This window comes from Ischnura elegans, chromosome 10 (assembly GCF_921293095.1).
Source record: "Ischnura elegans chromosome 10, ioIscEleg1.1, whole genome shotgun sequence".
In the NCBI taxonomy this organism is placed as follows: domain Eukaryota; kingdom Metazoa; phylum Arthropoda; class Insecta; order Odonata; family Coenagrionidae; genus Ischnura; species Ischnura elegans.
Window position 1 is genome coordinate 18,427,157 of NC_060255.1, and position 27,532 is coordinate 18,454,688.

The window sequence follows — 27,532 nt, forward strand, 5'->3', positions numbered from 1 at the left end:
CTTATTCTCAGCACTTTTACCAACACTGTTCATATCCATTTCATTGAAACAAAATTTGACTTAGGCAAATCAATTTGGCTTAAAACATTGTTAGACATGAAGTATAATGATTTTTTAATTTCAGAATTCAATTTGTATTTATCATTTCTTACTTCCCATGCTAATGATATCAATTATTTCCATCTTTAATGCTAATTGTGAACACCTGCAAGAACTATGAGATCATTGGACATCCTCAGAGCTGGTTCTAGGCATTTTTCTAGTGTAAATGACAGGGCCGGATCTAAGGGGCTAGAGCAAAGGGCTCATGCACTGGCCCACCCACCCACCCAAGCTTGAGCCTTCCGCCAATATATAGAGTTAAATCTCATGAAATCGGAAAAAAAAGAAAAAAACCGTCATGTATGAGAGAATTCGAAGTTAAGCTGGGTTATTTTATTGGTTAGCACGTAGTCATCAACATTGACGTCAATAAGTGGTTAACACTGCCATCAAAAAACAGATTATCCATTGGCGTTGTAAATGCAGCTCTGAACGCAACCAGTGGCACACATTTCCTGCTATTATGCTACAAATTGCTACACCTTGAAACAGTGGGCCCCTAGGCCTTCCACCAAAATGGACCCCTGGCCACCCACATCCTAAATCAGACCCTGGTGAGCGAAAAACATTCTAGTGCCCCCCCTGAAAACTTAGCTGAGAAGTAGTAGGGATTCTATCTGAATGCACTTTAAAATAAATCAAAATACTTTAGTAATAAGGGTCGAGACTTAATTATCAGCATGAATTTATAACGTCCTTACTCTTAGATATTTAATGTGATATTTTTAGACTTTAAAAATCAATAATATATATAAATTCAGAGTACTGTTACGAATGAGTCAGTAGGTGACGGAGCAACAGATGACTGGACAAGTCCATTTGGGAATAACAACAGCCCGAGTAATGGGGGTATCCACTTTAAGATATATCCTTACTTATACAATAATATTGTGGAGTAAATAAGTCCTCAGCCTTAAAGCTCCATGTTTGATTAGTACTGAACATTGGACTGAACGCTTAGGCGCCCCCTTTTGCTAGACGCCATACGCCGCCCTGCCCAGAGGTCCCTCAGTCCCTTTCTGCAACCCTCCCCCAAATAAAAACAATGTTCTACCTATTTACGCCAATGAGGAAGGATAACTTTCCATGGCAATAAATGGGACCAGTTCTGGACCAAAGGGAAGGAGGAGATTCTTTGCGCAAATCTGCAAGGTACACAAAGACAGTGAACTACTGTAGTGTTCGTTAAAAAAAGATTAGTCCGAATAACGAAAGAGAAGAAAGTTGTGGAGTGAGGAATGCAGTCTACCTATTTCGTCAATATCTTTAAGGATGTTGTACTCCCTTTATTTTTGTGATATCAACTATGAGTGAGTAGGTGATAGGGCGACGGTTGACTAGATGGATTCATTTGGGAAATACAATAACCAGAGTACTGGGGATATGGGTATCCACTTTATGATAATATCCTTACTTCTACAGTAATACCATGGAGTAAATCAATCCTCCACATTTAATCTCCTTGTTTGCTTAATCCTGAACATTGAACTTAGGCGCCCCTATTGGCTTGGCACCCTACGCGGCGGGGATCGGGTTGGTGTGGTGGCTATAGTGTTGGCTTCCCACCCGGAGGGCTTGGGTTCAAATCCCAGCAGTGGCAGAGAATTTTCAGAGACTGCCCGATCCCTGCTTGAGTGTTGTGTGGAGGACATTTCAAGCGCAACATTCCGTCAGTCGGATGGGACGTTAAGCTGTGGTCCCCTTGGCACCATTTGTTAAGAGCAGGCAAATGCCGATGCCGGGTTTCTCTCCACCCTTCCTTACCTACCCTACCCTCATGGCGCAAATGACCTCAGCTGTCGATCACCTCCTCCAAATGCCATACCCTACGCAGCTGTGTACTTTACTTACTGCTTGAACCGGCCCTGGATATCCTTCAGAAGAAAGAAAATATATATGTATGTATGTATATATGTTATGAGCAGATTCTGACAATATTCTCCCCACCCACTTACTGTTCGTTCACTTTGCCCTCAATGCGTCATCCAACCATCATGCGAATATGTTGTCATTCAACTGCCAATACAATCACCAGTTTTCATATTCACTTTAGTAAGGATATAAAAAAATCTTATGAATCTATTTAAACTTATTTCTTTATTAATTCAGATTCTATAAATAGTCATTTTACTTTTCTTCTCCTAAACATGAGGAGTGGTGGATTTCTGTTTCAATGAATAAATTTTTATATGATAGCATTGAGTTCACATAAATACAGGTATCATGCCTTAACATAATAAAAAGAAATATTTCTCAGTGAATAAATTTACAAGACATGATTTTAGAGGCATATTTTTTAAACATGCCATGAAAATCGTTAAAACATCTTTTGTGTTTACTGAGCATAAATAACATTTTTAATGTGTACTTACATCTCTTTTTATCACATTTTAGAAACAAACCTCAGAAATATATATTATATATGAATATATATCTTATACATTGTCATGTATATATGTAAGGTAACCAGCTGTTTCCCTAAAACGGAAACCCCGTGCTTCAAGTATGTGTAACAGACATAGTCATTATTGGATAAAATATGGTGTTTAAGGGACTGAACAAGATAATATTATCCAAACCACAGTGTCTTTTGTACATATATTCAAAAGGATAACTAAAATACAAAAATCTGTACGTCAGATGGTGGGACATGTCTAAAAAGTAGGTAAAAAAAACAAATAAGAATAACCAGTAAACCATGTAAGTCATTCACACTTAGAACTGATATGTACAGAGGTATGTTTGGTGAACTGTCCATCATGTGGTCTTCTGTTAAAACACTGAGTTCAACTTAATTCAAAAAAGTTTAACAGAGCGAGGATTCAGCATGACAATCACACACTGGAACCAAGACATAGCCACAACACTACAGTTGCTCACGGATTAATGAAACAAGAAAAAACAGGGCTGCCAACCATTTGATTTGGTCATCCACATTCAAACTTTGAATCCATCACAGATTTTTTTCACTTCATTGCCCTTTAAATCTTCTTTATTTAATCATCCCGGGTCTCTGCATATAACTTAGGGCTGCTGCAAAGAATAGATATCAGCTGAATCCAATTTTTAGAGAAGTATCATTGCTGATTTCAAACTGAGGCATTAGATTTGAGAATAACCATGCAGACAATGTAATATGAGAGTGTGAAAGTGAGAAATTTGAGAATAAGACGAACTACCCTTGATCTTAACGTCTCATCTTAATGTATGCAATATGTGGGTGCTTGCATGTCTTGTCACATAATGATGTATTAAGGAGACTTTAATGTATCATTCTTTACAACAGCTTGTTATCTTTGCGCAGAGAGGTGTCTTGTACAAGGAGAGTGGCGAAATGTAGTAAATGAGCAAAAGTTAAAAAAAAAGAGTGAAAGGAATTTTACAATATTACAAGAGAAAATAATCATAAGTTCTCTTTGTCCTCAGAAATAGATTTGGCAGCCCTAATAACTGAATAACAAAAAGAACTTGAAGAAATACAAGAGTGTAACATATGATACAAACATTTGAATATTAAACGTAACAGAAATAGAACATTAACCTTCATCAAATGGTTGACTGACTTGTTAGAGCTCTGGGATGGAAGACCCATTGAGAATAATTCACTGAGATGTGGTAATAAATAAAGGGCAAAGAAATCAATCAGCTTTTTAGCTTGTTACTGATTCAAATTCCAGCAGTATGTAAGGCGAGTTATTATTTTTTTGGCTAAGAAAACCATGATAGCAAAATACTCCTCAAGGCATGTAACAACTAATGTGAAGAGAGCTAATTTTCCTTGTCTTGTTCAATGCATTAACTAATAAAGAAAGCAACTCAACTAATAGATTCTGGTATGCCCACTAAAACCTTAGCAATGCCAGAGATGAAGGGTGTAAATGAAATTTGGGTTTTTTTCAATAAGCCCTACTATATGACACTTTTTATGGCATTTTTTTTATACACCATACCTTCCCTTAGGAGAGAAAAATAAATGGGAACAACACTAAAACCTCCAAGAGTAGCACCTGTCAAAGCACTACATCATTGATGCAATGGTGTATATTATTGGTACTCCAAGAGTTATAAAACCTTTCAATGGTTATTTAAAAACATGAAAACATAGGACAGTACTTCTGAGGCACATTCCCAGTCCCTTTGACTCTATAAAGGCCATAAAATCTGGCAAATAACTATTAAAAGTTGGATTAATCTCTAATGTATCTCTCACCATAACACGGATGAGGCAGACCTTGCATAGAAAATTTTGGCTTACACTTTTCTACTTAGTTATTTGGCCGATTTGCCGTAGTTTTTCAAGAATTGCTTCATTCATAGCCTTGACGTCAACATCAAGGCAATTCACAATTCAAAAAGTTAAGAAGTTTGGTTAAAACTATAAAATAATTGTACTTTTGTGTCCTATGTATAATTTTAGATGAAGCTTGAAGTTTGAAAAAGCTTTAATTAGCAAGATTTATGACTCTATTTAGGAATAAATATTGTGATATTGTGAATCAAATTAACATCAAATACACTCGTCCGTGTTTCCATGAAAAGGCATCCCATGATTCGTCCTCAATCACATCAAATGCAGAAAAACTGAATACATAGTGATGATATAACACCTAATGATAAACTCAGAAATTTAGAAAATTTATTAGTCTATAACAAGAATCATATAAAACAACTTTATGGTGCCAAAGTATGACCCAATGAAAATATGCTATAAAATCTGCCACCTCATCCATGGATAGATGTACATGTGTGTATAGACTATAGCAATATCTTTAATCACAGTCGTAGACAATCAACTCATCACACAGCACAAACCTTCATAATTCAGAATTATGGATTTCATTTTCCCAGAAAGGAAAATAAAGTTATCCATGTTGCACCCGTTGCCATCCAACTTGATCAATCAACATCAACATGTTGCCTCTTTTTAATGCATGGAAAAATTGCACTTTAATAGCTTGCATCACCATTAACTGGCATATCTGACTCTATGGAGTAGAGAATGCAATACTTGAGTTAACATGCTGTGCCATTCCATATAAAATGAAAATATTTATAGCCCTCATCTGGCATAAAAGCATCGCATACAACTCCCTTCCCTGGGCGAGTCCCAATATAACTATATAACAATATTAATAGAATAATCTTATTTACAAGTCCATTAGCATTTCTGGTTTCTATAAATATGGTGAAATTTTCATATTTGGTCATTCCTCTATCGGTTCGCTAAGAGATGTATTTATGAAAGATTTCGTGCACTATTAAGTGAAGCATCTTATGAAAAGAGTACATGCTGTGCACACCACAGCTGCTGTAATGAGTGTGGTATTTTAATGGTTTTTTTGGTATTGGGAGGAAACAAAAAGGTGTAAATGAGAAAGAGCTACAAAAAAAAAACTCAACACCTCGATGCCGCTCGCATTGAAATGCAGTGTCAGCTCAGCTTCCACAGCATCGACATTAATATTTGGGAACACTTCAACGCAAACTGGAGTCCCTCACTCCTTTCTTGCCCAAAAAAAAATCCCTCTTTTTATCCCCCCCTTCTCGCTCAGCACGAATCAGTTCAAAACGTTAGGAGCACAGCCGCGTGGCGGTGCCATTTTCGCAGCAGTAGCGACGGCACCAGCTCCCTCGCACGGGAGACGGCTCCTCGCCGGCTCATCTTGGCTCAGCTCGGCGACGTGCCCAACTGTCCCCCGGCGGCTGAAGACGACGAGGAGGGCGGCATCCCGCCCGCGGCCCCTTGCGTGCCGGAGGAGGAACTGACCAGCGCCGCCGAGGAGGAACTACCCGGAGGGGGCGGCAGGTGTGGCGGGGGATCAAGGCCGAAAAACAGTGTCCTCGAGACGGCCGTCGAGGAGAGTCCAGTCTGCGGGCAGGGGGACGTGGGCGCCACTGGGGCCGCAGAGGACGAAGAGGGCGTGGGGGAGGGGCCGCTCGAGTTTGCCCACGCCGAGGGAACACTTTTCGAGTGGGAGAGGGGCGAGGGGGAGGGTGGAGGGGGGAGGGGAGCGAGGAGGGCCGGCACGGCGGCCGACTCTGGGTGTAAGAAGAGTCTTCGTTGTTGCTGGGGGTCAGGGTTGGGGGGCGGGGGAGGCGGGGGTTGCACTGCGGGGCAATGCTGCTTGATGCAGCGTGCCAGCACATCCGGCAGCATCTCCACCTGCTCCTGGATGGCGGCCAACTTGTCTTCCAACCCAGTGAGCCTCTCCTCCAACACATCTTGTCGCGTGTTCATGTCCGACACAATCTCATAGACAGTGTTCTGAGTCTGGAATGAGAGACAAATGGAGAGTGAAGATGTAATCAGAGCAAGTTTGCATCAAAATACCTTTCTATCCACTTCCAAGCTATCAAAATCACAATCTTAACCCTTTCGAGACGATGGAGTTCTCTCCTTAGCATGACTACTGTACTGAGCCCCAAGAGACTCTTCTGTGCCCTCCGTATGGGAGGATGGTTATAGATTGGTGGAGGCCATACAGACTCCAGCCATCAACGTATACATGTTTTCCAAGAGATCCATCCTGCCAATAAGTTCAAATACTCCACAGTGATAAAAATTCGATTAAATGAAATAAATAAAGGTATTTCATCTGAAAAATGTCAAGTTGCAGAATACATTCTCAAACATTTTTCGTTTAGGGCTAGGACTAAGCTAGACTTCGATATATCCTGACGGTTGTGCAAACAACATTGCAGTTATGTGGGTTGCCAATCTCCAGGATATTTCGCTTCAATCTATTTCACTGCTTGATCTTCCGTTTACCGCATGGCGTCAATTTGATGCCAGGTAGTTTTGTTTCCTTTTCCAATTGAATAATTTTATATTTAAACCACATTCCCACATCTTATCAATTTTTGACTCTGAAATAGTCACTGATAAGTTTTTATGTTTTGGGACATCAGCAGATTAATAAAAAACCTTTTTTCCTATTTTTGCTAGTGAAAGATGCCACACCACTACTTGGGTTGGACCAAGTAACATGCCAAATATCACCACGAAGATTTTTGCAGCCAGTAGATGTGCGTATTTGTAACTGAATTATAGGTAACTATTAAAAAAATAAATGTTCTACTCTCTACAGGTGTAGTAAACATTATTAATAATTTCTAAGAATTTGAAATCAACTGTTACTTTGAAGTTTGCACTTTTGTTCTTCTAAAGCTGATGAAACTTTGGCATACATCACACCGGCAAGGGAAAAATATTTTTATTTTATGCCATCCAAGCATTTTTTGGTCAAGTAATATAGTTATTAGTATATTCTTCTGGGTTAATTGTACTTAGTTAATCAATCAGGTGAGGTGGACAATAATTAACAATTCTGAGTCTTGGCCCCCTCATGAGTTGAAGACCCATCATCGCCATAAAACACCATCCGAGCGCTTCCAGAAAACCCTTTTCCAATCCTTCCCATCTGACTCGTGCTCAAGACGACCAATCTAACCCCCATCTTTTTCCTCTTTCTCCCAAGGAGCTCACCTAGAATTCATATATTTACAAATGAACACTAATCATTTTCCATCACTATAGCAGTAAGCATAGTTAATTCTATAACAAAGTTATGTTAATGCAAGTTCTGTTTGTTAGTAACAAAAATTGCAGATGTGGTTTTAATAGCATATATCCTGACAAATATCAGATAGTTAGGAATAAAGCTATTCTAATTAACATAGTCGAGAAATTTCTACCCTTCACATTTAGAAATGAATGGTGGAAAACAGCCATTAAGACAATTTCAGTCATTAAGGAACTGTGAAAAAATTTTGAATAAAGATTGATCCAACTTCCAACTGTTTTGAGGTGTTAACACAAAATAACTGCAGACATCTGGTCCACAGGAATAAAAGTTGATCCACTTCCTTTCATAATTTTAATTCATGTTTTTCAAATCAGCTTTGGGATAAGTCTCAATATTGAAGTGCTGCTAAAGAGCTGCCCCTTACTTAAGGGGTTTTATGAAAAAAGGAATTATCTTAACTGCTTAAAGTCAATTGAAAACGAGTGAACAAAATAATTAAGAGAATTTATGAGAAAATTGATCATGAACACTGTTTCCTTGAACTGGGTGAAGTAAATGATTACCCTGAACTAGACTATTAAGAATAGACAAGATTAAGAGCTAGATTATCAGAAATACACTATTTTAGGCACTTAATTAAAATTATATTGAGTCCATTGACATGAAAAAAAGTTAGGGAAAGACATTAAGGCGCCCAAATGGGGATGTGAAATGAAACAACACACCTTGGCCATGTCAGTTATGGTGTTGGCATTGTCCATTAATTTTCGTTGGTCCATCTTCACCTTACGAAGGCTGAAAATAAAAGTTGTTAGGATTAGTTATTGTAATTATTCCACTCAAAATATTTCACCAGCTTAGAATGAAGATTATCAAACCCATTTACTGTGGATTGTATAGAAATCGTAATATAAAGTTAATGTAAACTTCTAAAATGAAAAATCAATTACTGTGGCAAAGAAAATCTGGTGAGGCTGATGTCTTGAAGTCTAACAGCCAATAAAAGAAAACAAATTGGTAAAATGATCTCTTACCCATTGGGGGTTGAGAAGCCATGTGAATCTTTTCTAAATAGAGTTAGATACAGAAAATGATAGAACAAATGTGCAAAACTTGGTAGCCAAGGGATACAAATGAGTCTCTGTTCTGTGCTGACATCAACTGGAATCAATCAAATGCACTACTGAATATCTAGTTGATATTTTTTGTTTTGTTTACCTAATTTCTGTACCTAACTCTGTTTAGAAAAAAATAACTTGTATCCCGTGGCTTCTCAGCCAAGCCCTTATATCAGCTAAATCACCAACAATCAAAAAGGTGAGAAAAGAGCATTTTTATGAAATTTTGATAAAAAAATCCTTTGTCAGCCCATTTTATGGGGTCAGTAAATATGGGCAATTCAAAATTTTACCTTAGAATAATGAAATACATCTTTCATGAGCCATGAAATATTTAGTAAAGTTTGTGATGAGACAGTCAGTCTCCTTCTTTTCAAAATCTGCTGAAATTCACCAAAATTCTGAAGTTGATGGCCAAAAGGAGTCTCAACCAAGGCCAATAATTTTTCTTTAGAAAGTGAATGCTTTTAACTCTTTCCTTCCAGTTCTTATGAAATCAAAACGTTTTCCATGCTACGATCATGAGAATATTTTAAACCTTTTTCTAAAGAGTTTCCTCTTGGGGATGTATTACCCTGGTATTCTTATGCCTCCAATATGGGTCCCAATTATGGATATTATAAATATCTGGAGTAGCTATTTCTGAGTTGACAATTCAACCACTTCACCACAGATTCTGAGAGGTTGATTGTTAATGAGTAGGAGAGTCCGACTAAATTGCAGAGGAGTGGCCAAAGGTCTTGCTAAACTGGGTTTCAGGCAGGGCTTGAATATTTATGACCATTGCTATCTCAGCAGTCACTTCCCTTCCGCTCCATTTAAGCCAAAATTTGTTCGTTTGCATTGAAAAATTCATGCTGGCTATAGCTGACCTTAGGTCTTTTACATGTGTATGAAAATGCTTGTAGTCTATATCGAAAATTTGACACAAAAGGGTTAATATTTATCATTGCATTGAACTTAGACCATTTTACTGATGTGGATGCATCTAAAAATGTGCCCCGATATTGATGGTATGAGTAGATGATTGAAATACAGATGTAACTACTTAGCTCATTATTTCAGGAGCAATTTCTGTTTTAAAACTTAAGTGAGAGTAATTCATATTTATTGTTATCATTCAAAATTCCAATGCCATTTTTAAGAAAAAATAGGCAGACTCCACACTTGAATATTCTGCCCATATATCAGGTCTATTAAGATACATCCAGTTATTATAGGGCCAATTTTTTTACGTAAATCATGATCTCTGTGAGACTAATCTATATTTGTGAGGATGTCATGACAGCCAGTGCATCACCTTTACAATAAGTCGTAATCCCGGCAAATGCTCAAGATAATGATTGCATAAGTATGCAGTTATGCTATTATTAGCTCAGATAATGATACAAATTTGAAAATCAATTCCGTAAGTAAAGGGCAAAATAAAATATTAAAATGGATGCATAATGATGTGAAACAAATAGATGTCCAATGGTTCAGGGTATCTTTTTCACCTTGTCTGATAAAAGACTGGGTACTTAATGAGAATGACTCATATTAACATATGTACATAATTACTACAGATGTAAAGACATGAGAAATAAAGAATATTTATTAACTCATATTGTCAGAAGTTTTAGCTCATAAAAAATACATTTTTTAGCTGTCAGATAGGCAGTTTTGTAGAAAATACGTTTTAACCATTAGTCTGTATTACGATCTATATTGAACTTTTAGAATAAAGTTAGATTTTTAGCCATTTTCAGTAACTTCATGATAATAAGGGACTGGTCTCCGATGGTATTTTGCAGAAAAATGAATAGTGGATCACTCTAAACTATCTTCATTGCTTACGCATAGATGGCAAGTAGGAACTTCCTCTGGTGGGTCCGAACCCGGCCAGGGTTTACCCTCTTCACCAGCTTAGTGTGCTTGTAGATGAGCCAAGTCTCTCTCAGCACATTGGCGGCAGCATTCTTCAGCTGATAGGCCAAGAGTTGAAAATGAAGGAATTACTACACAAGCAGGTAAAGACATGGGCATTTCAAAGAATACTGTCAAAGCAAATGTTAAATTTTTTTCAGAGATATTCTTGATGAAACTCTAATCATTGAAAAATCAAAACAAAATATTGCAATTGTTAGCAAAGATCTTTCATAAATTAATGATCGGGTAGAAGCGATCAAAGCTCAATGAAAGCACTTGTGGTAAAAATAAGTTGAATAGATAATATTAATTATCATACCCTATTGCTTTTCTACTCTTTTAAAAGTCAAAAAAATGTCATAGTTATATTGAAAAATAGCATAGTGCCTCCTATATGCAATTGACACTTTTCAAAGGTGCTAAGAATATGATTAGAGTTAAAAACACAGCAAATAACACATCATAAAAATTAAATTTAAATTATATCCATATGGGATTAATGTTGAAATAAATGCACTCGATATAAAAAATGTAAAAATAAAGGATATGCTTACTTCAACTGCAAAAATATACAGCCATATATAGAAAAAAATGAAAATGAAAAATTTATATGTTAAAACATGAAAAAATAATTAAAAATTATAAACTATCCTCTCATAATCATATGCAAGCATTAATAAAGCTATTAAAATAATCAAAGCTTGGTTATGGATGGGGAGGATGAGGAGGGATAGGTTGAAACATTTTTTGACACAAAACTATGACTTTTGGTTCGTATCTTTTGACTTTAAAATGGAATACAAAGCCAAATAATTTCTCTCACCCAGGTTCTTTGGCAAACTATATAATAACCAGAAGCATCCCAGACCACCTTTATTCCACTGGCAGATGGGTATTAAAACTTATTTTCAGAGGCTAATTAACCGAGCCTATACAATGACTCGTCCCATGGATCTTATGAAATAATGAGTTGTTGGTTTAATAAGCCTTATTCACATTATAAATAGGTAATGATCATTAAATTTAATTCCTACATGTGCATGTGAAATTTTTCTATCTAAGGATTTCATAAGATGTGTATGGCTGTCAAGGCATATTTGATAGTAAGTCATGGATTGAATTTGAAGCAGATATCAGCTTTTCAGGAGGAAGATGGAAATCATTTAAGCTATACTTTAAGTAACAATACAGAATTAAGCCTGACTACCTCAACAAAAGTAGGAAGGGCACCTATGAATAAATATTAAGAAGGTTTTAGCTGTGGATCTATGCAACTGGGAAGTAAAATATCACAAAAAATGCATGTGTATGGTTTTATTCCATGAATGTTTCTCATTAATTCAGTCAATTGTACGTGAATCCCTTTTCCAGAGCAAGTAGCCCGTCTCATGCCTAAGAAAAAAAATTATGAAAAGAAAATGGGAACATGACTGCAGTATATTCGAGAACTTATTCTTCCACGTTCTGCAAATAGAAGAGACACAAATGAACTTTATGTGGATAACATTTACCCACCCATCCTAAAAATCTGAGGCTAAGAGCCCTTGTCCGACCATTATATGGTTGATACAAAATGTCAGTTCCTAGCTATTTGTTATAACTACGAGTTGTAAACAAATTCTAAGAATGCATCTTGAAGCAGTATGGACTAGATGAAAAAATGATAACAGAAAGCAGGTGTTAGCTTTAACTAAGTCGCTCACCACTACAACGGCCCGAGAAAATATTTCTTCAATATTTTGTGAAATCAATTTCTAAAATTAATATTTCAGCAACAAAAATAGTGTAAGCTTTTAAAGCATGTTATTCAAATAAAATTAACTGATGGGTATGAGGGAGATATTGGATATGTATCATGAATAATAATTCAAAATTGGGACATTGATTATTTTAAACCAGAATTAGGGAAAAACGGAGACTGATCTTCTAATTTTACAAGTTAAGGCGACGAAGAATTGTTAGCGTTTCACAGCCCTATTAAAATGAAGCAGCACTCACGATTAAGTTAAAACCACTCTTTTCTACAAATTCTGCTAAACCTCACACTCATCAGTACTGTTAAAACAATGATTGGTAAGTAAAACTCAAAGTAAATAAATTGTAATGAACTGCAGACCATTTTAAGGATGCATATGATTTAATAACACAACATTCTCTCAACTTCAAAGGAGGCACTAGTTCCCTAAAATTGAGTGGAATAAAATACCAATGAATGAGTTCCTCTCTTGCCTGAAAGAGTGAATTTCTGCATTAAGAATTATTTCTCATTTCATTAACCTATACTTTCGTTCATAAAATACTGGATTGAATTCATTAAGTATAAGACACAGTCTCAGGCGTTACTTTGTGGAATTGCTTCATTATAGAATAAAATAAAATAACTTTGTTTTATTCCACAATTTATTTTAAATAGCACAACCCGGGTTTCAGGTTTAATAATGAATTCATTGAGGATTAAAAGATTGAATTATTCAGATAAGTAAGCCATCATCTCACAATTTTAGGACATTTATATGCTGTGATGGTAGTCCGTGCTGTCGATAGGGCATATTTTACATCTGAATAGCAAATATTTTTTCCTTTTTGTTTTTAAATCTTTCATGGAGGAAATTGGCACAGTCTAATTGATAGAGCTAAATCATTAGGACTTGAAAGAAAATGACAGTTCCTTCTCAAAATCAACATGCATCCCAAAAACGTATCCGAGCTTCTTTGGTCTTTCAAATGTTTTCAAAGAAAGCTAAAAGCCTATTCTTTTTTTTTTGTTCAACTTCTTCTTACCCTGCGATCCAGTTGTCTCTCCATCATCAAGACGTGTACCCGTTTTTCCGCGGGACTCAGGGTCACCTTGTTCAAAAGCACGGCCACCACTAGCGCCATTGTTCCATTACCCTGAAGGGGGGGCGGCACCGAAAAATGCGGAGGAAATCCGAAACCACAGATAGATGGAAGGGGGGGGGAGGTAGGGGCGGTCACAATTGTCGGTTTCAAATGTTTTAATTTAAATGAGAAAGATTGGAATGAGCGAAGGGGTTGATTTGAGCCGCAGCCGACAAGGAAAAAGGTGACGGGGGAAAGTGAGGAGAAAGGGGAGTGAATCAGAAGGGATTAGAGAGATTAGGTAGAAGTGGTATTAGATGGTAGCAAAGGATTAATCAAGTGAGCACGAAACGGAGCGGATTGTGGAAGAATTATGGCATGTAAATGTGGCGTCAAAGTAAAACAAAAAAAAATGAAACAAAAGAGGTGTTGAGGTGGGAGGGGGGGAAAAAAGAAAGAATAAAAATGAATACATTTATACAAAGACACGGCCAGACAAAGAAAAGATAATGAACGGTAAGGGGGAAAAAAACCAAAAGATTAATGCCAACATCTTCCTCACGTGAATGAGAAAAAAAGAGCGATTCCACAGATGCAAACAAAGCTGCGTACATTCAGGAAGCAATGGCACGAAACGAAAAATCACTCGTTCTGGGGAGAAGCTTCAAAAGTCAGTATAGTGAGGCAGACACAACTTTGAAAACACAAAAGAATCAAGATAAATTCTTAGATAACCTAAGCTTCATGAAGCACATCCCTGATGAAATAAAACTTCGAATTTTTGGTGCCAAATTAGCAAAAACATGCATATTTCCGCATATTCCAATTCCCGCAAAATGCTTCAAGAGACCTGAGTTGAGATATGTGTGGTAATATTTTTAAAATGTAAAATATATGCAGTTTATGGTGGATTTAAAAAATTATTTTGAGAATGTATTGAAATATTTAAACCATGTGCGTACTAGAGTAAAAATAAACGCAGAGTGTTCTTTGCTTTAAAGACTGAGACACGTAAGAAATATGAATTAAATGATAGGGCATGATTTTCCTAATATTGCAAATTTCCAAAAGGTTGAGTGGAAGTTAAAAAGAAATTTGAAAGTGGGAATATTAAAAACGTAATTAGAAGAAGAAATTTTCAACAAAGGAGGTTATATTATTCTTTCAGATCCCATTAATAAAATCAAGGAATTTTGATAACATATTAAATTGCCTTAGGGCATACCATTGCAGAGCAGAGGGACTCAAAAAATATCCCTTTTTGAGTAAAAATTCCGATAGCTTCTTGCTTCTTTTATGCTTTCAAATTTTAGTCTACCTGTGGGTAAAAGAGCATAACTTATGTGACAAAACACAGAAACTAAAGCAGCAATGGCGATAGGCACAGCTACATACACAGAAAATGGGGAAAATGAAAAAAAGAAATATGATCATTTTGATATTTTGGAGGAGAAGTTGGCCACCCCTTCCTTCCCATGAAGCGATAGTGGGAGCGGGTTATAACACATAAAACATTTGGCACGAGTAGTCTTTTCCCATGCTTTGTGCCTACCGCAAATGCAGCTCAACGCATTTTGCCGCATAAGTGTAAGTTTTGTATCCCCTCATTACCCGGGACGAGATAGAGAAGAAAGTGGGACAAAATAGAGTCAAAAAATCAAATTAAATAGATTTGGGTGAGACGCCGTAGGCAATCATGTCTCCCCACAGTAGTCTGCTCCTTCGCCAGCATGGAAAGCAAAAACGTGATGAATAAGAGAGATAGATAGATGGGAGGTGGAAGGTGGCTAAAGATGGTTCGCTAAGAGAGATGAAACGGAAGCAGAGGCAAAGGGATGAGCAAGCCTTTTTCCTCATCAACGCATTGCTGACCTCAAGAGCTAAAATCAGTGCTGAACTAATGGTGTGTCACTGCTTAAAAACTTGGATTGGAGTCTTATGTACCCTAGCACTAAGACTTTAGCTTCAAAGTTAGTGTGCGTTATGAAAACATTGTATTTTGCCGCAGTATTTTGTGACCAATTTCACCTCTTTATGGTACCTTCAGGTAAAATTGAATTGCACTGTACCTGAAGATGATGTAACTCTTTGAATCTAGTGGTTCAGATTGAAGAAATATTTTGGTATGGTAGGAAGGAGGAAAAATAGTATTACGATGAAAAGTTATTTGTAGCAGAATCGAAGGATAATGGAAGGTAGACTGCAAAAAAATTGAATATTTGTACTTGCATTGGAATGCTTGGGCATGTTGGGTAATTGATTATATGTAGTTATCTATATAATACGGATCTCATAAAAAAAAGAAAGCAAAATGAGTCGACTGGCAAAAAATCATACAGTGTATGCATTACAAATTCAAAGATAAGATCAAGAGAGCTCAGCTAGATAGGCAAGTTCCTTTGCTTGCCTACAAAAAAATACCCAAGTCTAGAGATTTAATGATTTTGATTTTTACAGTAATGATGGCAGATTTGTAGATGCTGATGAGCTTTAGTTATCTTGATGCAAGTTTGGTTGAAACTTTATGCTCTCTAGCATTAGGGAGAGACTTGATTTTAAAAATCGGCCAATAATATTTAATTTTCATCTTAGAACCTCAGCTTACCCTGATTATTGTTGCATTATACCTATATTTTTAATGCAGATATTAAATTTTTATCAACCAACTGAGTGTTTCCAAAGTGTAGATTTATGAAAACATACCACATATATATTATGAAGGATCAAAGTAAAATATTCATTAAATTGGAAATACATGTAGATTCTCCTTACTTGATGAGTGAATTACTGGGATGCATAAAAATGATGTATCTCCATGCAAAACTGATTCTATTTAAGTCATTGATAAATTGTATCAATAAATGTCATGAAAGTTTTCCCTTAAGTATTTCCAGGCAAACTAAAAACTGTTACAGTTATGCAAAGAAATCATAAATGCCATAGAGGATATGAATAAACTATGATATTCAGCTATAATCATCGAATCTGAAGCAGTGAAAAATACAAATTGTGATGAGTAGTATAATTAAATTTTCTATGCACAACTGCAATTTACACCAAAACAATTAGATTTGATGATGACTTGATGACATTATCGGAGGTGGGAAATTCCAAAATTTCAGAACTGATTTGAGACAATGAGATGCACATTAAAGACTCTACAAGGCAGTCGTGGGATCAGGGAGGTGATTTGTGAATAGCTCGCTTGTATTGGGATAGGCAGCTGGTCGGGGTGAAAAAATAAGTAATCATACGAAAAATAACACAAAAAGAGAGACAGATAGAGCTGTGAAAATTGATAATAAAAAAAACACCAACAGACATTCTCTGTCAGAAAAAGAGTCAGTCGTTGCGCCAATCTCATTCAAACGCCACCTTCCGGACACTCTCACCGCACTTACCCTCTTGGTGAGTTGCGTATCCATCATAAAATTATGGACATGTTTCTCGGCCCTTGTTAGCTCCAGTTTGCGGGAAGCTACGGCAACCAAAAGAGCCGTGCAGCCCGCACCCTGTTAGAGAGAAGAAGACTTGAGTGCCCCCTGAAGGAATTTTCAAAAATTTTCTTCCCCTTTTCTCGAACAGTGAAAAAAACCATGATTTCCACAAAATTTGGCAGTGAGTTTTGAAAAAATTATCATGACGTCCAAAAAATATATGAATTCGGCCGCTTCATTCAGCAAAACATGCGAGGAACATCATGTGTTTCAGATAAAAGAGCTGAGCAAGGATGAAAGTTGTGCGACCAGAGAGTTCTTTTATGAAGCACTCTTGAGTGATATGGAATAGAAATCATTGACATTACTGTTATTAAAATAGTGGACCTAAAATGAAGACTGCATGCACCAATTCAAATTGAATATCGAAATTTCACTATTTTTCATTATTTTTTTCGTTAATTTTGAAATGAGGCAGAAGATAATGCTAAACAAATCTTCTTACAAGAAACATTTAATTACTTAAGTTTATGACTATCTTACTTATTAATTATTTGAAGAAGTTAGGTTATTCTCACAGTCCTTTCCATTTCATCAAATATGACTCAGAAATTTTATCGCAAACAGATACATAGTATGCCAACAATATCTTTTTCTAGAAAACTAATTTTCTTGCGAGTGAAAATTAGCCAAAATTATTTGTATATATAACTTGATTTGCCTTCTTCATGATAAACTACCAACTTAAGTATTGACTTGGCCTTTCTGTAAAAAAGTAAATTCTGTAAATTAAATCATATCTTCCCTTAATTCATCTTTCTTCAGCCACAGAAATTGTGTATTGAAATTTGTTTGTCCATATTGCATTATTAAAAAAAATGTAAGTTCATCTCATAAAGACAAAGACTGATGAACAAATGAACTGACTCTGAACTAGGAGTTTCATATCAAAGCTCACTATCTAAGAGCATAAATACATACATATGAGCTGTCCTGAAATAGCTGTTATTTGCCAAAACATGGATAATATGATAAAATTGTAGTCATAATTGAAATTATAATTCACAGAGTTAATTATCACTGCAAGAAGCACTCTGTTCAAAAGTATCATTCATTTCATGATAATTTTGCTCTACTGCTATATACGATAACACTAGTACAACTTCAAAGTTTACCCTTCCTGTATAACTTCAAATAAAACTTAAATAGATTTTCTTTGATTTAAATGGTTGAACTATATTAATGCCATTACCATTGCCTGTTCATACAATACCATGAATTACCTATGATACAAAGTTTTGAAAAGCTTTCCATATACATATATACAAATATGTTGAAAATATTGATTATCTAATCAATTACGATAATAAAAGAAAACAAGATTAAATATCCCATTTGTATTTACACAAATGAATTGAATGCATGCAGTCTTTCAGAAATTATACACAAGTCTACAGCTTCATTGATTAGTGCTAAGACAAAAGGCATTAAAAATATAAAATTGTGAGATTCCATTTGAAAATGGAATGAAAATTAGAATCACTGCATTTAGAATAATCAAAATCATTGCATAATAGGATGGTAAAAATATACTATTAATGCTATTTAGTTAATTTATTTTATGAATAAAGCAAATATGATTCCAGAAAAATTAACATTCATTTAAAAATGATTATAAATATTTGGGACCACCACTATCTAGGGTGGTGTGCCCAGGTATAACCACAATCAGGCGTTAGGAATGCCTAAGGAAATAGAGAGAATAAAACAGTGTTAATGAAGAACTATGACATCCAGGTAGGAAGCTTTCACTACGATTCTAACACAGACTAGAAAAAAAGGCATAGGTAGGATTGGTATGACATTGGGGATAAGCTGCTAATTGTGATGATGCTATCAAGCTACTCACAGCTAAGCGGACATATTTGCTTGGTGGATTATGGTAGGGCAGATAGAAGTGTTTTCTTTCTGTATGATCCCACACTTGCAAGTTAATTGGCAAAAAACATACATCAGGGCACACTGCATGCAACAATACAGATTCTCACAGAGAAAAAAATGTCAGCAGCCAAAATAGTTGAAAAAAATGCAAATAGACTGGTGTTTGGGAGACAGTGGTGAGATGGGCACCTAGAGACTTGGAGAGAATAAGACGATTAATACTTGAATTGACAAATGAAGTCTAGTCAACCGACTATTCCCAACCTGAGACACATGCAATTCACTCTTTTTTGGGAAGTATAATTAGCAACGCTGATATAGGCTGAAATAAAAAAAGGGAAGTTGATAGTCCCGTAGAAAAGTGAACCATCTCAAACTTGCCATCTCTTGAAAGAGAAAAAGAAAGAAAATAGAATCACCATCTTTTCACGAAGCAGCCCATAGTTTCCGCTTTCATGAAGTTGTTGCACAGAGAAAATAGTTTTTATGCTGTATCAAATGGCAAAAATCAAGCTGAACATAAGACCAACACATTCACAATTCAGAGTGGCACAAAAATAAAATACAAATATGGAGAAGAGACAAACTTTACAAGATTTGTTGGAGACTTTAAAGCACACATTACTTATGATTCAAATAAAGATTTTGCTTTCAAAGCCCAAAATTATAGGAAGAAATAAAAAAGTACAGTGAAGTTTTTTCATCGTAGTATTAATGAATGGCAAGAGAGATTTACAACAAAAACAAAATGGATATAAAAGCAAATCAAGATAAGGCAAAAAATAGTATTTTTATCATCAATTCTGTGACTTCTCTATACATATACTTTTAGAAATAAACATGCAAGTTTTACTATATGAGAAGCAGAACATTTTATACACCCTAGGATTTCATTAGTCCTTAAGAAGAAGCTCTAGTTTCCCTTGAGAAAGGGGAAAGTTTCTGTATAATGTGGTTTATTATCATTGGTGAGAAGAATCTGTGTTTAACATAATAACAAAAAAACAATCTGATACAGAGGGCAAATTTAAACGCATAATTACATCATGAAAGTAATGAGGACATAATTTACAAACATGCAAATGACTCTTTAATATTTTGCTATAAAAATCGTATATACAAAAGTAGTAGAAATGAAGAATATCTAAGTACGTTCGGCAGTGAAGTACCTATCTATCTCAGAATACGTAAATAGATATACCTTAAAAAATTAATTACCTACATCCAGATGGGGATCTAATTCATGCGGTTGACTTGACTTCATTTATGAATGTGCAAATTAACATTCCAAGATAAATGTACACTTTAATGTAAACCTGTTTCAATTATAAAGGTGAAAATATAAAATAGCATGTGCTTAATATCAAAGTGTCGAGAGCTTATGTTTACCACTGAATTCACACATGATGATCATAAATTAACATAACAGATTCCCATTATTGAAGCGACAATAAATGTACCTAAAAATCTTCATCACGAGTACCTAACTCAGCTTTAGAAAAATTTTTGCTCAATGAATTCGAAGGGACCCCTTTGAAGCTACTTACTGGGAGTATTAGAAGTTTAGTGTAGTCCTTATTCAATGAATAATGCTAAACTTGATGTTTTTTTAGTTTAAGGTCAATTAACTAGACCAGAAACTTAACTTGTTTTTTATAAATTGTTTTTGGCCAAGAGGCATTCTTAAGAGAAAAGAAAAAAGTCTATCGAGCACTAAATTATCCTTATCTTTCCTAGATTCATTTGAGATCACATTTCCATCGGGACATCTAAGTAGAATATTCATTGAAAATTTGAATTAAAAAGTTATTCAATTCACGTTCCCATTTCTAAAACAGATTGTTGATTGAAGTAATGGAATTCCTTGCTTGAGAAATTATACCTTTGGGCACAATTGCTCCCAGTACATATATTTGCGTTCATTTTAAATCTGTAAAATTTAACAGCTGCCGCATTCAGCTGCACATTCAAAAAAGAGCATATAATGCCTATCTTCATTGAAAATACATATAAACATATACATAGGACTCTTTTGTATCATATAGCAGTTTTGTATGCCACAGATACTTCGACTAGGGGATCCAATTTCCAATTGCCTAATTTCTCAGTTTCCTTTTAAATTAATCAACTTCTTTTTAGAAAATCTCAAATTCTTCTTGAAATATAAACTCAATTTCAAAACGCAAAGAAACTATATTTGTAGGCAAATTTTGAAAATTATGTGAGATTTAAAGGCAAATTCCCAAAAAAACTTATTTTTTTTCCTCTTCAGTGCTTGGACAATAGCTTGAGACATGAGTATAATTATAATAGGTATACCTATTATAATTATATGTTGGTTAACAAGTAAATGAAAATGGTGTACTAGCTATGAAAAAAATATGTAACCTATAGTTGAATGGATACTTCATCGCTCATATTTCCTTCCCCAAATTTTCAACAGTTTTTTTGGTATTTGTACAAGTAAATAGAATATACTAATAAAAAACTCTATTTTGTTTTAAATATAATTCTTCAAAAGATTGAATTTTTCCACCTTTGCTTTGATAGATGAACTACCATGGGTGAAAATTTCTAAAATCACATAACAGTTCCTAGCCTCTTTCCAATTGACAACCTTAAATCAAGAACTACGGAAAGGAGTTGTTGATTGTGTTTCTATTGACTGATAATCAGCAACTCCACCTATTGAATGAAGTAAAACATAGTCGCATAATGGAATGAACTATGTGTGAAAACAAATTGATGATTATCTATCATGTAATACATTTCCTAGTTTTTTAAGCATTTTATAAGAGTCATATGATCAACATTAGAACCCTGATAACTCAAATCTCGATACCTGGACACTCCGGGGAAAATCAACAGGCATGACACATTTTTTTTCCTCACACCTATAACGAATTTTTTAGGGGGCTCAGGCCCCCTCAGGCCCCCTCAGGCCCCATGGAGTTGGCACCACTGTGAGGCCTTCAAAATACTTTAGGATGTTTGGCTTAATTTTTCATTATACTAACACGAAATCCTTAAGCAGCCTTCTAGTATTGATTTTCTCAACTTAGGGCATCATATGTTTTAAATTTTCAAGGCCAAAATGGCAATGATTAAATAATAACATTAATTACAAGTACCTACTAATAATCAGTTTTTATGCAAAAGAGAAAGCATTACCAGAGAGAAGACTTTGAAATTCAGCCTTGCTCTTGCTATATAATGTTGTTGAAACTGGTTTACATTTATTTACCCTACGAACTCGGCTTAAAGCTGATATGAATCAAAACTGTAGAATCAATTCCTAATTACGATTTAGGACCACATTACCAAATCTAACATCACACAAGGAAAGTAAATGACATTCAGAAATTACCTACAAGGGTGATGCACCCAAAACAAAACGATTGCACAAAGATAGCCAAAATGAAAACGCCCTCAGGGGTGAAGTAAATAATGAATAATTTATCATTTTCCTTTCTTTCTTTGCTCTTGACTATATGAACCCAAACGAATATGAAAATTCTTTCTCAGATTGAGTATTAACTAAAAATAATCAACGTTTTAGAGACTATTTCCTTGGTTTCTTAACCTTGTTTATATAGGCATTCCAATTAAAAGACATTTGGCCTAAAATTATTTTGGACAGGTAAATAATATAAAAAAACAATTCATGTTTATCCACTGCCACCTGCATCAGGTGGCTGTCTCTGTGACTCGGCGCAATCTTTTCACTCTCACTTGGCCCAATCCAATCCTTTTGTCAAATTTTTCCTCTCCACCTTCCTCTGTGGTCATCCTCACGTCACCACCCCAAACACTTACCATGATCCCAGTCGTGACCGCAATGCCACGGCCACAGTACGTATTGGGCACAATGTCCCCATAGCCAACACTCAGGAATGTGATTGCGATTAGCCACATGGTGTTTAACAGGTTGGCGTGCTCCTCGTCGTGGAACCTGTGATGCGTCGTCGAAGAAGAATGAGGGAGGATGGTGAGGAGGTTGTTGCGGGTCAATGTGTTTGGTTTGGGAGGGATTTGGGCAAATATGCAGGGTATAAGGTTTGGGAAAGAGGGGTTGCAGGATGTGCAGAAGGCGTTTGGTTGAAGGCGTCAGGTTGATAGGGGTAGGATGAAAGGGTTCAGGGGTTTTAAGTGTGCGGGGGTAAAATATCAGGGTTATAATTTTTTCAGTTGACAGGTATAGGTAATGGGCAAAGTATTAGGGCCCCAGCAAAAACAAATGAAAGGATTTTGGTTACAATGGCGAATTTGAAAAAGGTAACAATTGGAGAAGGCATTGGGTAAACATTTATAGAGCATAGGATAAAGAGGGCCAAAATGGAGTGGATATCATATTGGGTCCAGTGTAAAACGGAAAGACCAAAGGGTTTGAGAAGGCCCAAGTGATAAGATAAGGTTCAGGTAGTGAATAGGTTCAATAGGGAGTAATTAACAGGTTTCAAGGTGACACAGCAGGGGGATGAAAATTAGCGAGAGAAGTTATGGTTCGAGAAGAGAATTGGGAAAAATGACAATGAGGCCATACGGGATGGATGGAAGTTTTGAAAAGTTGTTGGTTTAAACAGTATCAGGATGTCAATAATAAATGGACATTGGAACGGTTTTAGTTTGGGATAGGAGGAATGAACGTTTTTTTAATCAAAGCATTGGAGTTACAGGGATAGGTACATGGGAATTTGTTTGGTGGAGGTAGATAAGGAAAACCATGATTTCAGGATAATAGGTGTGTGATGATAGGTGGAATAGGGGTAATAGGGTGTCAGGGATGGAAGGAGAGGGGGATAGGAGAGTGAGAGAGAGAAAAGGAGAAAGAAACAGTAATTTGAAACACCGAGAACATTCACCAAAAAAGAGAGATGAGTGGGCATCTTTCATTATGTGTGAGGCGTGTGGGGGGGACTCATTGAGGGGGGTGAGGTCGTGTTCTAATCGTGTTCTGGGGAGTTTGACACGGGGGAGGTCACAGGGGCGAGGGGATAATTGTACACAAAAAGTCACCAAGAGGGACATCAATCACCAATCAGCGTGACAGGAAATTGAATATTCAAGAATAAAATTATCCACCGTGATCCCACTCTGAACAAGATAAAAGATTTCAGCATACTTAAGTCTATTTGAATGTCTAAAAATCATAAGATCGTAGAGCTAGAATCAGGGGTGCCGACTTACAAAAAATATAGAGGGGGCCCAAACCGGGGATCTTTCCCCAGTAAATTTTGTAAGTAGTGGGTTTTAAGTTTTTTAAGCATTTTAGAAGAGTCACATGATCAACATTAGAACCCTGATAACTCCAATCTCGATATCTGGACACTCTGGGAAAATCGACAAGCCTGACACATTTTTTCCTCACACCCATAGCGAATTTTTGAGGGGGCTCGGGCCCCCTCAGGCCCCATGGAGTCGGCGCCACTAGTTAGAATGCACATTTACAATTATACTAGCACGCCACCCAGCGCTACTTGGGAAAGATCATAACCAGAGAGGTGGGAAAGTTGGAACTTGGAATTCATGGTCACATCGCAGGATTCTTTTAGGCACGCTGAACCAGTGGCGCAGCCAGGGAGGATTTTGGGGGATAAACCCCCCCCCCCCATAGCTCAGAGAAATTTTTAAGTTTAATCCATTTTACTTAATTGGATTAATATTACTTATATAATAGTGTAAGGACTAATGAAATATCCCTCATAAGGCCGTAAAACTCACCATTTGAACTATTTAGGTATCTTAATTTTTTTCCGGGGGAGTGTCCTCGCACCTCCTGCTTACCCTGGCGGGTATGCCATACGTCCAGACCCCCCAGTATTAACTGCATCTGTAACCCTCCCTAGCCTTAATTCCTAGCTGCCCCCCTGCACTGAACAGCAAACAAAGGAAAAATACTTTCTGTGTAACGCACCTGGGATCAGCTTACACTCCACTCCATAACATTGATTGCTATGCGTCCGTATGTGTGTAGACCAAATAAGTTTTGTGAACTCATACCCCCACCAAAAAGGTTTGCACAGAGATGGTAAATAGGTATGTGCAGTATCCTTTGATTTATGATTTCCCTTTTGAGCGAGTGAAGAGGCATGCCTACACGACAGGATGCCGAATCACAGAAGTTGTATGATGTGATGTTACAAACAGAAATGAGAAAACGGCGCAAAGGACGCAGCAAATACAACCAAAAGTAGGGCTCGGAACCATAAGGTGCACCTGTGTACTAACTTTTGTCCTCATTGTTTTCTGGCAATTATTGAGTCCTCTAACAGGAAAAATCACCAGATATCATTAAAGAGGACCCATTACTCATTCTCCGTCAGTCTAATTGTGTGAAAAATTACTTGTTTGAAATTGCGCAATAATCTTGTAATTTGTAGAGAATGTAGAGTAGTGCCTCTTAAAAATTCACCGGTAGTTATCTCAAAAATTAGAATTTTATCTCAGTATTTTCTCTGACATCACATTTTTGTATTTGATTTAAAAATCTAAATCTATCAAATGTTTCCTTTATATATTTACCCTGTATGAATTAAGATGATGGCCTAACTTTTAAGCTAGTACACGGGCAGATTAAGGGGGATAATGGGGGCAAATGCCCCCCCCCCCTTGATGCTTAAAAATTAGACAAAACATTTTATACTGATATAATTACTGTTAGAACGTAGGTTTCCATGGCAATGGTCCGATCTCTGCATTTCTTCAGGGTTTTCTTCCGCGTCAGCTTGTTTGTAAACTGCAACTTTAGTCTACAAACAAGCTGATGCGGGAGAAAACCCTGAAGAAATGCAGAGCTCTGATATAATTACGTTTGTTTTGTTTTTGTGCATTACATGGCCTCAATCATTTAATTTCATATTCCCCTTCGAGACAGTGGAGCTCTCGCCTTAGCATGACTGCTGTACTGAGCCCCGAGAGATACTTCCGTCCCCTCCGTATGGAGCATTTTTGCAGGACATTTGTTAACAAGGGTGTAGCACATAATCACACACTCTCAGCACCATTTTTTTTCGACCCTTCCTAGCAGTGACTCCGCATTATCTCGGACTCTGAGGGTAGAAGCTCTACCATCAATATTAATGCATTTAGTGCAGCAAAAATTTCTATGTTGATGTTTATACTGAAATTGAGATATAAGTTAATAATTATAGTAGAATTACGTTTAAAATTTGTAAACGCTGCTGAAAAGACAAATAATTCAATTCTTAGTATATATTTTTTGAGAAAGGAAAAAATATTTATTTTGCCAAATGACTGGCACAAAATGAATAATAAACCATTATATGACTGCGGTCCCTTATTGCTGAGGGGGGTAATACAAGACGAGGGGTCCGTATACCTGCTCCCGGATTTCGAGGGTAAAGCCTAAGTCCTGCAGTGTTGGGTCCCAATACAAAGACATCGCCCACCCACGACCATCATAAAAGGGGGAGAGCTTGGAAACGTATACATTCGGCATTCGTTCACCTGCGTAGGAAAATCTTGGACGAAAATTTTTGGCTCTCGTCTCCCGTGTCAAGAAACATCCAGATGCATATTTTCGTCTTCAGTAGGGAAAAGAATTATAACTTTCATGCTATATGCTGAATATTTTGTACAGTAATTGTTGTATCTTGTTTTTAATCTCAAGTATGAGAAGAGCGCTTGTCTTGTGCCCCTCCAGAAAAAAATCCTGCATCCGCCCCTGAGCAAGTACATGTATTGTCAGGTATAAAGAGAAAATACTAGTAATCATTAGGATATTGATGGGCCCTCTTGATAGGCTGTTTAAATGAAAAATTTTACACCCTCAATTTTTCAGGATTTCCCTATTTCACAACTCAGTCACCGCTGAAGTAGTTAGATTGACATCACCATTGGTGAGGCAAGGGTGTGACAATGGGGCTTACTCACTACGGTGGTTGTTTCTGATATCAATTTTGGGCATTTACGGGCATATGCAAAGGTGCAGGTATGAGGGAGCTGAGTAGGGGGGCATAAGGTACACACACATTTATATATGAAATAATATGTGGGTTTATTATAATATATAATATATACTATATATATTTATGTGTAATCCAACACACAAAGAGATGGAAAGATAGATAGCCATAGAAACAGACTGTGGAAATGGGAGAAATCCCATGGTAATAATAATGATAATAGCACACACACACACACAGACATATAATAGATACACGATCATAAGGTAGTACATATTGAATTGTGAGAAGCCATCCCGCCAGGAGCGATGGGGAACCACTTACCATCATACCGCAAGTCACTGTGATTCCTCTCCCGCAGTACGTGTTGGGGACTATGTCCCCGTAACCTACACACAGGAATGTAATGGCGATCAACCACATGGAGTTTAGCAAGTTGGCGTGCTCATCGTCGTGGTACCTACAGCACAAGAGATCGGGATTTTCGGTGATTATCAAAAGCCAAAAGACCTCTCACTCTCTTTCATTAGGACACTTTTTTTCTTTGAAAGAAAGGATCATCATTTGGAAAACTGAGAAAGGAAAAATCAAGACCGTGCGGCAGCCATAGTTTTCCATTCCCGAAATTGTGGAATTTTCCATATTGTCTATCGACAAAAGAACGTAACAATTAACTTTGGCTACGGATTAAATAAAGTAGCAGGGTAGTTCATGAAAACTTCTGGCTGTAAAACTATGATGTAATGAGGAATGGA

At 36.5% G+C, this 27,532-nt stretch overlaps 1 protein-coding gene across 6 annotated transcripts in view; it reads right to left on the minus strand.

Annotated features, from left to right (window-relative positions):
- Positions 1-2,180: 2,180 nt before the first annotated feature.
- Positions 2,181-27,532, minus strand: part of LOC124167260 (small conductance calcium-activated potassium channel protein) — a 671,763-nt gene continuing 646,411 nt past the window's right edge. For 3 of the 6 annotated variants that reach the window (XM_046545150.1, XM_046545148.1, XM_046545145.1), the window contains 5 exons: positions 22,669-22,804; positions 16,876-16,986; positions 10,583-10,710; positions 8,354-8,423; positions 2,181-6,373 (listed from right to left, as the gene is read on the minus strand). In XM_046545150.1, coding sequence (XP_046401106.1) covers positions 5,771-6,373; positions 8,354-8,423; positions 10,583-10,710; positions 16,876-16,986; positions 22,669-22,804 — 1,048 coding nt within the window. In that variant the 3' untranslated portion in view covers positions 2,181-5,770. Of the gene's footprint in view, positions 6,374-8,353; positions 8,424-10,582; positions 10,711-13,435; positions 13,547-16,875; positions 16,987-22,668; positions 22,805-27,101; positions 27,238-27,532 lie in introns of all 6 variants that reach the window. The other 3 variants (XM_046545149.1, XM_046545146.1, XM_046545147.1) reach the window with 2 other exon arrangements.